General features: G+C 58.1%; 1 protein-coding gene across 5 annotated transcripts in view; it reads right to left on the minus strand.

Annotated features, from left to right (window-relative positions):
• Positions 1–13,130, minus strand: part of POC1A (POC1 centriolar protein A) — a 75,699-nt gene that overhangs the window by 17,570 nt on the left and 44,999 nt on the right. For 3 of the 5 annotated variants that reach the window (XM_036219156.1, XM_016133166.2, XM_016133165.2), the window contains one exon: positions 556–699. The exons of 1 other annotated variant lie outside the window; for it this stretch is intronic. In XM_036219156.1, the coding sequence (XP_036075049.1) occupies positions 556–699 (144 nt within the window). Of the gene's footprint in view, positions 1–555; positions 700–10,594; positions 10,855–13,130 lie in introns of those variants that run through there. One more of the 5 variants, XM_036219155.1, reaches the window with a different exon arrangement.

Below are 13,130 nucleotides of genomic sequence, written 5' to 3' on the forward strand. Positions count from 1 at the left end.
CTCACTGACGAGGGAGGTCGGTGCCCCAGCACCCTAGGGCTTGGCGCAGGCCAACACCTCCCACAGAGTCACTTCCTTGAGTCCTCACCACCAACGTGGGAGGCAGAGCCCGGGACCACGACGCCTTGCAGGCAAACGCAGCAGGGCTGCAGAGCCCAGGGGGTTCTCTGGGCCGCTCAGAGGGTGAGGCACAGTGGCAGCTGTCACCCAGAGCCTGGGCTCCCGGATGCCCTGACTCCCGTCCCCGAGTGCCACCCAGAGAAGAGCGGGAGGAACGGACAGCGTTCCTTTCGGAGTGCTGCCGTGGCCCGGCCGGGCCTGGGCGGGCGCACGCTGGCAGGAACCAGCACTGGTGATTGGGGTCCAGTGGCTTGGCCAGGGTTTGGATGGCCCGAGAGCCGGGACCTCGGGTCAGTGCCTGCCCCATTACCTTGCACTGGAAAATAGGTCCATCAAAATTATGTCTTTTAAAAACCCAGGACCTGCTGGCCAACTTCAAATGGTACAAATGCCAGGCCAAGTGCAGACAGCGGGTGAACTCGCATCATGGCCTACCTGGGTGAGGACGTCCAGCTGGCCCACGATGTGCTCCAGGGTGCTGGTCAGCGTCTGGGGCATGCTGGTGGGCTCCTGGGGCTGGCTCTGCCCCAACTCCTGACTCCTGCCTCTGCTTGGCGGGACGGGGAACGCCGTTTCTGGCTGAAGAGAAGGAGAGGAGAGAGCGCTCAGTCCTGCACGAGCGCTCGTGGGAACACGGAGGGCCAGGCCTCGGAGCGGAGAGCCAGGCGCCGACGTGGGGAGGGGCCCAAGTGCCGGTGAGACGCGCCGTGTGCCAGGCTCCACGTCCCCAAGGACGTGGCCGGCAGATGCCCCGCGTGGGTCTGGGGACCCACCACCCTCGTGGGAATGATGCACTCGGAGAGGCTCACTCTTAGCTGGCCCAGAGCCCCAGTGACCCAACGACGCAGCCGCACTGGGCTCAGGGTTTTAAACCACGACCTCACCAACCAGCACTCCAAATTACGCCACGGCACTCCCCGGCTTCACCAGGCCTGCAGGGCTCTCCACCGCCTCCGGGAGAAAATCTGAGCCCCTAGATGAGACGCCCCGCTCTGGGCCTGCCCCCGCCCACGTGCCCGCCTCCGCGCCCTCGCACCCAGCTCCTGGCCCTCTCCCGCAAGAAGGCCGCGTCCCCCCGGCTCCGAGCGGCCCGTCCTGCACGCACTCTGCAGCCCCACACTCCTGAGCAGAAGCTCCTCTGAGCTCCCGCACACGGGGGCCTGCCGCGCCGCGGCCCCATCCCTGCCTGTCTCTCCGGCCACCGCGTCTCAGCGCCAGGACGCCCGCGCGGGAGTCCCCATGCTGGCCTGCGCACTGGCCCATGTCACTCCTCGCCCCTCGAGCCCAGGACAGCACTGGGCTCGGAGCCTGCCAGCGGCCCACGCGCCGCACGCTCCACAGAGCCGGGGCGCCCCGAGTTCTCCCTAGGAAACTATTCTAAGCCCAGAGATAAAAGACTCTCAAGTGCTCATCGATTTGAACTTAAAAACACGCAGGCCCTGGTGGTTAATGAGAACTTGAACACAACACAAGCCAGAGGGTGTTCTTGCAAACAGCCACAGCATGTCCACACGCCCACGTCAGCACGTCTGCTGTGGCACTGCGGCCACTCTGGAAGACCTCGGCCCACCGCAGCCGGGGCCCTGCCGTTCTCCGGGAGCCAGCACTCCGGGCCTCAGCGCCAGGTGTCCATCCCGAAAAGAAGCCTTTCGGAGGCCTCGACGGGCCTTCCCCTCCCACGGTGGATCCTCAGGCCCAGCAGAGAGCAGCGGGACGGCAGTGACCGGGAGGACACGCGAGCCCCACCGCTGCCCGGCCACGTGGCCCCGGGCAAGAAGGAGGCGCAGCCTCTCTGGGCCCCCACTTGCTCATCTGTAAATGGGGGTGATGACTGGGCCTGCCCTCCGAAGGGCTGGGCTGTGGGAAGCGCTTATCCAAACCACCAGAAAACCCTTCCTCAGACACGTTCTCGGTCCTGTGCCCTCTACTCCACGAGATCCCAGTTCAGACACGCACAGTCTTCCTCTGGACACCGAGTCCCCTTGGCTCCCTCAGGAAACGCCACCAGACGAAGGGCAGAGCTGGGTAGCCCTGTGTCCCAACAGCTGGCACCCTCAAGGCCAGGGGGTGCTGCCCACTGCCTGGGGTGGCGGGCACGGGAAGCCTGAGTGTTTCCTCAGAACAGCCCAGGGACCGACGGTGTGGAGCCGAGCCGCGGGAAGCAGGGGGACGTGGTGGAGGTGTGGGGCGGGCCCCGAGGACGGCGGCCATGTGCCCGAGCCAGGAGGGCGGCCACTGGAGGCGAGGGCCGTGGCATCGCCTCCCAGCTCCCACGGGCCATGTCCATTCCACGGTGAAGGAGACGGAGGCTCGGACAGGCGGCGACTGAGGGGAGGTGCCCAGCCTCGAGCCTCGCTCACAAGTCCAGGGTCCTGCTGCGGGGCCACGGGCCCTGCCACTCGGTCCCCATCTTACTTTCAGCAGGACACAGCGCCTGTCTGCTTCCCTGTCCACTCCCACCGGCAGACGGCACGGCAGGAAAGTTGCTGCCGGTCCCGCACGTGGAGACGGCTCTCGCCGCCGCTCACTCGCCGCCCGCGGGCCAGCGGTCTACCACGTCACGCCACGGAGGCCTCCGCAGTGGCCATTCTTAGCCTAGCTTTTCAGATGAGGAAGAAGGCTCGGGGGCCTGAACGACTTGCTCCTAGTCACCTGGGAAATGACAGCGCGGCGATCTGAGCCCGAAGTCCGGGCGGTTCCCTGGCATCAGGCAGCCCCGACGGGTGACGCTGCCCAGTTCTGCTTCCAGGCCCAGCTCCTCTTGGTCCCCCACGGGGGCTCCCGGCTCTTGGGTCTAACACTCTCTGGATCACTTCCCCGCCCCGCCTGCCCTGGAGTGCCTGCCTGGCACGGAGCTGAACGCAGACAGGCCCTCCACAAACGCTCGACGCCTCTGAGAGCCGAGCCCACCGCGGCGACATTCCTGTGTGATGAAGCCTTCCCGAGGCACAGGGCCAGCGGCCTGCCCCACACGGCACTGCGGCCACTCGCCTGCACTCCAGAGACGCGGCGTCCCCCGGGAGCTTGCGCAACAAGCGACAAAGAGAGATGACGGGCAAGAGCGGGGGGAGACGCAGGTACCGGGCTGTGACTATGACGCTGGCGGAGGAACCAGAGCGGCGCTTCCGGAGAAAACCGCATCCGCGCCGTCCGTCCAGCACCGGGGGCACTCGGGCCCGGCCGGGTGGCCTGTTAGGTGTGTCATGAGTGAAATGACGACGACCTCGACCCACACGTACACACCCGTGGAGCTGTGCCGAGCGGGCGATGTCCACTTTTGCCGAATGAGAAACATCTTACCATCACGAGAAAAGGTGAAACTCACAAGAGACGAATCTGACTCTGTGGAGATCCCACTTGGGGTCTCAGGAGCGCCCTTCGCCCCCAGCCCCCATGTGGCACCTTGGGCTCTCAGCAGCAGGTTCGCCTTCTGCCTGCCTCAGTTGCTGCCGGCCTGTCACGCGCCACCACGAGCTCAGCGCTGCGCACGCGGCGGGAAATGTGTTGCCCGCGGTGGTCGATCTCAGCCACGCAGACTCACGGGCCATCGACTCGCAGGTTTTCATTTAGAAAGACAAAACGAAACAGCTTTCAGGTCTTCTTGTGACAAGAAATCGACCTGATGGGTTAACTTCTTGACTGGTCTCTGGATCGACTACGGTCTTGCTTTTTCAGCAAGACAAGGTATAGGCGAGGAGCGTCACCTACGATACAGAAAGCTGGGGAAAGCGTTAATCCCATCCCAGCAAGACAAAGACCGACAGTCTGAAAGGATCGTAACCCCTCCTAAATGAGAGAGCCGCGGTCCCAGAGTGAACCAGCCTAACGTCTAAGGAAAGACGGACCCCCCCAAGGAAAGCAGGGTGTGAGCACAGCTCGTCTCCGGCAAAGCACAGAGGGGTCGCCCAGTGCGACGCGGCGGTGAGGAGAACCGGGTTGTGAGTTCCATCAAATCGCTAGAGGCCGACTGTGGACAGGACGAGCATGAAGAACCGCTGGGGGGCCACAGATGCAAGGGGCGACTGCGCCCACTCACACGCTCTCCCCCACAAACCTCCACCGGGCTCCCAGGAGAACGAGGAGGCCAGGGCAGCGGGTGGAAGCACAGCATGCTGGGGGTGCGCAGGCCTGGAGGGGGGACCGCCTCCCCTACAGAACGAAGTCCTTAAGACACACATGGGGGAAGAGCAAAGAAAGACCCCTGGGGGAGAGGTAGGAAATCATCCTGAGCCGAGGGCACAGAGGTCGCCTGTGGCTGGGGCAGGGTTCCTGAGGACGCCCGACCGAGACCCAGGGACATAGGGCCCGAGACAGAAGCTGCATCAGGGGAACAGAATGCCCCCCACACACACACACAAAGCTAGCAACAGCCACCTCTTGCTGGGGGCGGAACAAGCGCCTGGAGACAGACACCCTCTGAGGGGCGAGCCCTGAGGAAAGGCTGAAAGTTGGGGGTGGGGCAGGAATGCTGAGAAAAACTCTCCGACCAGACCTCACTCTGAGTACATAGAAACACTAAACTCAGCTTGACTCCCGATAAGACTATTTACCGTCCTATCTGCAATGTCTGGCATTCAGTCAAAGATTATGAGACACGTTAAAAAAAAAAAAAAAAAAGGAAAAAACTCACTGTTGAGAGATGTGGATTCAGATGACTTAGATAGTGGCACTATTGGACAGAGAATTTAAAATAACTATAATTAATGTTAAAGTTTCCACTGGAAAGTGTGGACAACGCACATGGACGGGGATGGGGAATTTCAGCAGAAAGGTAGAAATTATGAGTTGATGGAAATGCTACAAATAAGAATTGCTTTGATGGGCCATCGGCAGGTTCGATCTGGTAGAGGAGAATACCTCGGCGACCGTGAAGGCGGATCAGTTCCTCAGACTGGAGCGTAACTGGGAGGAGAGGAGGATGGAGCTGCTCCGTGAGCTGCGCAGACCGTGTAACGTGTGGGGCCGGAACCCCAGGACTAGAGGCATTCCTTACACCGCGAGTGTGCAGCTTTTGTCTGTCTGAAAAACAGGGATTGATTTCTCCGTTTCTAAAAGAAATTTTCGCTGAGTGTAGGGTTCTGATTCGCCTTTGACAACTCTGCAGGTGTCACTTCACTGTCTTCGGGCTTGTACGGTTTCGTATGAGAATAATTCTTTAATTCCTACTTCTGACCCCCGTATACACCACGTCTCCTTTCTCTGCCTACCTTTCAAGCTTGTCTCTTAACCTTTGGTTTTCAGAAGCTTGAATATAATTCGTATGGGCTTTTGTTTTGTTTTTGTTTTTCTTCGGCCTACTTGTCTGAGCTTCTTGGATCTGTGGTTTGATATCTTTCATTATTTTCTGAAAATTCTTGGCCATTATATTTTCAATAGCACCAGAAAACGTAAAATGTGGTACCAGTTCCCTAGGCCTGCGCTGAAGAACTGTCGTATTTGGTGTCTTAAAGTCACAGAAAATGATCCTCTCAGAGTTCGGAGGTCAGGGGTGCGAGGTGAAGGTGTCCAAGGCTGTGCTCCCTCTGCAGACACTGAGAGGGAGCCCTTTCTGGTGTCTTCCAGCTTCTGGCGGCTCGAGGAGTCCTCGGCTGCAAAACTCCAACCTCCGCCTCCATCCTCACAGGTGCTGCTTCTCCCTGTGTCTCTTCTAAGGACACGTGTCACTGGATTTGAGGCCAACCCAAAGATCCAGGAGACCCTCATCTTGAGGATTCTTAACTTAATTACAACAACAAAGACCCTTTTCTCAAATCGGGTCACATTCATGGCTTCTCGGGGTTTGGACATGGACATCCCTTAGGGGGAGGCACCATTCAACCCACAACAAATTGCTTAGATACAAATCAAACAACACATGTACAAAATCTGTATGCTGAACACTACAATGAGAAAAATCAAAGACCAATATCAATGAAGAAATATACCATGTTCATGTGCTGAAGGCTCAATTGTTTTATTCTTCCCCAAATCACCTATAAGGATCAAAAGCTGATTCTAAAATTTGCATGGAAAGGCAAAAGAACTAGAAAAGCCAAAAACATTTTGAAAAAAGGAATGTTCGAGGACTCGCACTACCCGACTTTAAGACTCAGCCTAAAGCTACAGCAATCAAGACCGTGTCGTGCTGTTTAAAGGACAGACAGGTGGATCGGTGGGACAGACAGAGTCCAGAAACGGACTCACAGACATCTGGCCAATTAATATTTAACAAAGGTACGCAAACAACTTAGTAGAAAAAAACAAATATTTTCAACAATTGCTGGAACGACTAGATGTAGACATGCAAAAAAATGACCTTCAGTACGTATCCTGCGCCATACACAAAAAAGTAATTCAAAATGGATCACAGATCTAAATGTACAACCCCAAACTACAATATTGGCATATGTTTTTCTTCTGAAATATAAGAGAAAATCTTTGTGACCTTGGGCTAAGTAAAGATTTCTTAGATATGACCCCCCAAAGCATGATCCATACAAGAAAAAGTTAATAAAATGAACTCCATCAAAGTTCAAAACACCTGCTCTTTGAAAGACAGTTAGGAAAATGAACACACACACCACACACTGGGAGGATATATTTCCAAGTGACGCACCCGGCAAACACTTGTACCTGGCATGTCAAGACCTTTCAAAACTAAGTGGGAAGACAAACAACCTAGCGTTTAGAAACAGGCAAAAGATTTGAACAGACACTTCGCCAAAGAACAAAGAAAGATGGCAGGCAAGTACATAGAAAGATGCTCCATTTCATCAGCCATCAGGAAAATGCGAGTTGAGGTCACAGGGAGTGATCTCTGCACACCAGACGGCGAGACGGTGAAGCGTGGTGTGCCGTGCACCGCTGGGGAGCACACGGCATGAGTCGACCACTTCGGAAAACGGCTCGACGGCAGCTCACAAGGTTAAATGCGCACATACGCACGTTCGACGCCTAGGTATTTACACCCGAGAAAAATGGAAATATGTATCTATGTAGAAAGATACGCATATGACGGTTAATAGCAGCTCTGTTTTTAATAGCCAGAAACTGAAAATAAGCCAAATGTTCACTAACAGGCAGATACACACATTGTGGTGTATCCATTTGATGGTGTACTACTCCCAATAAAAAGCAACAAACTATTGATACATGTAACATGGGTGAATCTCAAAATAATTTGGCTGAAACCAGACCAAAGGAATATGTAACTATGACTCCACTGATATTGAATTCTGAAAAATGCAAATTAGTCCACAGTGATAGACAGCAGATTAGCAGTCGCCTCGGGCCGGGGCTGGAAGAAGTGGGCGAGGGAACTTTTGGGGATAAGGGAGTCATTCTCTACCTTGATCATGGTGGCGATTACAGAAGTATGTGTCAAAATGTGGAGATCAGTTCACTTTTTTAAAATGGTGAAGGTTACTATTTATATATAAATAAGCCTGATTTCAAAAAATGCAGTTGAAACCGAAACGCCCTTGAGAGCCCAGTCTCCCATCACATGACACTGCGCTTGAAGCCAGCTGTCACTACCACCCTGCACTCAAGGTGCAAGTCGCCACCTTTCCATGGGACATCACCAACGGGCACAATGCAAGGCTGAAGACCTCGGGCGAGGCCCCGGGTCAGGCCGAGAGGTCCGCCACTGGTCTGGGGATTAGTTTCCACACACGGGACGCCAGTGTCACATTCCAGGGCAGTGCATTCCCAAAGCCCGGGTCTCCCTGGTTGTCAACAGGTGTCCCCAGCAGGTTTTCCCAAGCAGCAGCTGTCCAGTCTATGGAATGTCAGGCCTCGCCACTTAGGGGCCCACACACGGCTTGACAGTCATGAGCGAGCGCGGTCTGCACACACCTGGCCAGCAGCCAGGAGTGGCTAGAATTTTCCCACAGAGATGTCATGAGCTGACTTCCAGAATGTGCCCCTCCAGTGGGTGGGGTGGTCAATTAGTAACGCCTGCTCAAGGTGGAAACTTCTCTTTTTCTTTTCCTCTAACGTTAGACCTTACTCCCGGCCCGGTCTGCTCCAGGAACTGAACCCGGAACAGACAAAAGCATTCAGGAGCTGGAGTCTGGGCCGGAGAGAGGACAAGGAGGTGACCCAGGCCTGAGACGTGGGCCGTCTCGTGTAGACCCAGGCGGGCGTCGCTTCTGGCCACTGCCCACTTAAAACACCGAAGTGTGTCACCGTTTCTGAAGCAGGGCTGAGTGCGAAACTGGAAGAAACGGACCCACGCACACGCGCCATGATTCCGTCTTCTCAACTGAATGGTCCATCGAACCGTTCGCTGCGCAGCCAGCCTAGTGGGTGCAGGGGTTCACGGCCACGGACGTTTCTGTCTGCACCTCGGGCCTCGGCTTTAGCAACTGGCCCTCATGGGAAGCAAGCCAGCACCCCTGGCTGGCTGCCTCCCTGTGTGCTAAGCCCGGCCCTGGCAAGGAGAGCCGGGGGCCGGACGGAGCTCGCCTGGGCTCAGCCGCGGCACCAGCCGCTTGAGTGGAGACAGGCACGGCTGTTTCCTCGGCTCGGAGCTCAGAAGAAAACAGGCACTGTCCGCCCCGCACACACCGTGGGCGACGCACACTGCAGTCTTGTCTGCCCTATAATTTAGGGTTCCGGAGTCCGACAGGAGAGGAAACCTCTTCTAAACATAGCCCTGAACCCAAGAGGAATTCTGGTTTCTTAAAATCATCCAATTCTTTGGCAGTCTTGCCAATGTCTTCCAACCCAGTGGAGTACGAGTGTGGGGTCTGGTTACGGCTGCTGGCTTTTGCACGAATGTGTGTAAATGGGCAGGGTGCCTCCGCGAGTGACCGGGGCCTCTGTGACAGCATCCCCGCTGAACACCGCCTGCTTCCGGGAGGGCTGGCCTGGCTCAGTTCGGTTCCATCGACACGACTGAGGGCCCCCGCCCGGCAGGGCACTGAGCGCCTCGGGTCACCTACCCCCACCTTGAGACAGAAACACCCGCCCACCCACAGCAAACAGAACTGCAGGACTTCCTGGGAGGGAGATCGAGGCTTCTGATAAAGCCCAAGTGTTGACTGTAGATTAAAAAAAAAAAAAAAATTAAACTGCTTTGAACTAATTTTAGACTTAGAGAAAAGTTGCAAAAAATAGTGCAGAGAATTTCCATCTGTCCCTCCCCCAGGCTCCCCAGTGCTGGCATCTTACGTAACCGTCAGAACAATGACGGCCGCAGGAAGCCGGCATTGGGGCGACGCCAGCCAGCAAGCGGGGCCCCGCCGGCCTTCCACCAGCTCGGAGCCTGGGGCCCCCGAATCCGACCCGGCAGCTCGCGCCGCATGCGGTCACTTCTCCCTCAGCCCCTGCACTGTCAGCGACACGCCCGCCCTTGTCCCCCGTGACCTTGACCCTGCTGAGTTACGTGGCCCAACGGCCCTCGCCTGGGTCTGTCTGGCGTGTTCTCACGACTGGAGCAAGGCCGCGCATTTCTGCCGAGCACGGCATCGAAGCCGCACGTGTGCCCCGGCACGGGGCTTGTGGCTCCGGGACCGGTCATTGGAGGTCCTGCCCTTGCCCGGCGCTGGTGCTGACCTCTCCGCCCCGTCTCCCCAGTGCACAGCGGCGTTTCTCCCTGTGCAGCTAACCTTGGGGGACTGTGGCTTTCTAAAGGGGAGCGTGTCGCTGTCATCGCGAGCTCCGTGCCGGCCCCGCTGGCTGGAGGCGGCAGCTGGCCCACAGACGAGAGGCAGAGCGACGTCGCAGGAAGACGCGGCAGCTCTCGCTGACGGAGAGGCACAGTGCCGGTTTATTTATAGATCCTCCTGAAGGCAGCTCGCTGCGACCGCTGGAGCTAGGTTCGCAAAGCTCGGGAGCGAAGGCTGCCAGCCGCAGCTCTCCGCGCCCTTGGTTCGATGGAGAGTGTTCGAGGCCCGGGCTGTGCCCGGGCATCGCTCCCACGGCTGGCAATTTGTACTCAGTGCTGCATCTCAGGACACGAGCAAAGCCTGCCGGGGCAGATAACCACTGGCCCTGCCCACCCTGCAGAGGCGGCCGGCCTCCGATGGGCCAAACCCCTACCCTGTGGTTGCCCAAGGGGGGGGGGGGGTCACTGTAGAGCAGATGGAGACCACATTCCGGGGGGTCTCGCCGCCTCCCTGCTCTGGAAAATGACGTTGCGCACGGCCACTGTGACCCCTGCAGGCTGCGAAGAGGGACAGCTGGCCCACCTGCCCTGCCACATCTCCAGGCTGTAACGAGGGCGTCGTCAAAGTCACAACCACCCCTGAGGACAGAAGATGGTGGCGCCCCAAAGCTCCTCCTGGCCCCTGCCCAACTGTGGCTCCCCACCGGGACTGGACTCTCCCCCCAGGGAGGGGGGACGGGGGTTTTCTCGAAGCCCCTACGTCCTCATCTGAACAGAAATCGCAAAACAATATTCTTGACACGTGAGGAAAACTGAACATGGACCAGGCACTTGATATTAACGTACGATTAACTGTGTTGGATGCGCTAGGAGTGTTGTAGCTATAGAACCAAAAACGTCTTTACTTAGGGTATAATAATACACCTGGGATTAAGTACAAATCTTCCAACTCGCCAGAAAGGACGCAGGGGAGATGAACGAGGTGAGACCGGCAGGATGCGTGGCGGACGGCGCGTGGGGCCCGGCACGGTCCCTCTGCTTCCTGCGCTAGCTTGAGAATTTCCACGGCACAACATTCTTTGCTCTAGCGATGATGATGATGATGGTGGTGATGGCAGCAGCCCGTGGGTGCCGGGAGTGAGCTGTGGAGTGTAGGGCAGGCGAGTGGGACCCCAGGAGGAAGCTGAGGCACAGGGTTGGTCGCCCCCAACCCCTGCTCAGTGTCCTGGCAGGGGGCAGATTTGTCTGGATCCGCGAACGGTCAGAGGAGCCTTCGGCCCTGCCGCGGGGAAGGCCCCGACGGCACTGAGAGCAGCCCCTGAGCCTGCAGCAACGTCGGACCTTCAGGAAAACTAATTTTAAGATAATCTCCATGGAAACCATCTATTCTGATTTTCCCCATGGTAACCACTGAGAACATAAACACAGCATTATCCAACACCCTTGCACGACACGGGCCGCGCTGCCATCCAGTCTGGAAGCTGCTGGCTGCCAAGGACTCTCCTGCATGACCACGGAAGCAGCGCTGAAACTCCCGGTGCAGGCGGGCAGACTCCGCCCCGCCACCGCCCGGTTGCTGCCTGGCAACCCCTCGCCACCTGCCCCAAACTGACCAACCTGGCCAGAAAGCAGCTTCCTTCATTTAGTCTGGGGCCATCCAAAACGCCAAAGGAAAGAGCCACGGCCTGCTTCTAGCCTCGCGCCCTCCACCCCGCTACCGGACGTGCGTCCGTGGTGTCTTGACCACACCGTGTTCCAGACGCGAGCAGTGCGCCACGAAGACCAGGGCGCCAGCCCTCCAGGGAAACGAACGAGGCCTGCGAACCGCCGGCTCCAGCAGAGGGGCTGCCCCAGCAAGCGGCGTGCCCTGAGCGGGGGGAGTGGGAAGAATTCACAGCTTGCCGGCCTCCCGGGAAGGCTGCATGGAGGAGGTGCCATCTGGAGAGGAGGAGTGAAGCTCTGTGGGGGAACAGGGAGTACGGCCCAGAGAATCACAGCCAGACTCAAGCAACTGGGTCTATTTCCACTTGTGGATCGTTTCTTCCATTTTTAGGTTTCTGGGTTTGAAAGAGAGGCACAGAGAAGGAAGGGAGGGAGGGAGGGAGGGAGGGAGGGAGCCTCAGGTGCCAACAGCCTCGGTGCTTGCCCGCCTCTCTGCTCTGAGCCACGCCCAGGGCCCATGCTGGCTCTCCTGTGGACAGGGGACTGTCGGCGTGGCCAGACTGGGCTGCAGACGCTTGTCATCACTGTCAGCCAAATGGCAGTGTCACGGCTGTGGCCCCAGGGCTGAAACGAAAGGCGTTCCTGCCCAGGGCTACGGCCCCTTGCAGCCACGTGCCAGGATGCCAGCACCCACTGTCTTGAGATTTGGGCGCACTTCCTCACGTCCACTGACCTTGAACCCAACGCCTGGCTGCCAGCAGGAAGGGAAACCCGAACCAGTTCTGAGATCCTCGGAAGAGACAGCGGAGTTCTCCACAGCGTGTGGGGCGCCCGGGCTTGTGCGCCAGGCATGCCTGGCCCACGCGGAGCTGGACGCGAGAGCCACCAGGCTCCGCGTGGACTCCAGGTCAGCTGTGTCCATCTTCATGGCACTGTGACTGTCTTAACACACCCGCCCCGGACTCCTGCGGCTACGCCCGCTACTGGTTTGTCACGAAGCAGGCCTCCCTCCCCAAGAGCCAGGCCACTCTCCTCTGGCCAGGGGCCCCTTGCCTGTGGAACGGATGGGAACTTCCCGGTGGCAGGAAACCGTGAGCCCCTCGGAGGGGCAGCTCAGTCCCACCCCGCAGCACGTCCTCTGCCACCATCGCTTCCGGCACTGTGCAGGGCTGTGCCCGCTCTTGCTACCTGGGGCCACTTTCTGAAAGGTTTTGCAAAGAAAACCTTCACCCAGGGGTTTAAATATCGAGCCACAAGCACCCAGACCACCTCGAGCTCAACCATCAGGGTCTCACTGCCCGCTTCCCTAAAGGCCCAGCAGGTTCTGAAGGGTGGGAGCTGACTGAGGCCCCCACGTCTACAGGGCAAAAGGCAGGGGCCAAGAACACTGAGGACAAAGCCGGAGGCAGGCGGCCTGTGGATTCAAGAACAGGGAACTGGAAGGAGGCTGTGGCACTCTCGTACAGGACAGAAGCCGACGTGGAATGACAGGCCCGGCAGAGGCTGCACGGGGTCCCACCCTCCCGCTGACGTCCCTGGCTAGAAATAAAAGCATGCCTCTGCCTGCCCAGCTGTAAGCAGAGCCCAGCGGGTGCCTTTGGGTTTAAAGGGCCTACATTCCCACGATGCCCATGTGCCTGGGCATGCTCTGACTCATGCACTGTCAAGAGCCCCCTCGAATAGCCCTGAAAACTTCGAATCCAGAACTGGGGTCAAGAGGAGAAAGGAGAGGCTCCTCTAAGACATGTACATCTGG

This window comes from Rousettus aegyptiacus, unplaced genomic scaffold (genome assembly GCF_014176215.1).
Source record: "Rousettus aegyptiacus isolate mRouAeg1 unplaced genomic scaffold, mRouAeg1.p scaffold_m13_p_4, whole genome shotgun sequence".
NCBI classification, from domain to species: domain Eukaryota; kingdom Metazoa; phylum Chordata; class Mammalia; order Chiroptera; family Pteropodidae; genus Rousettus; species Rousettus aegyptiacus.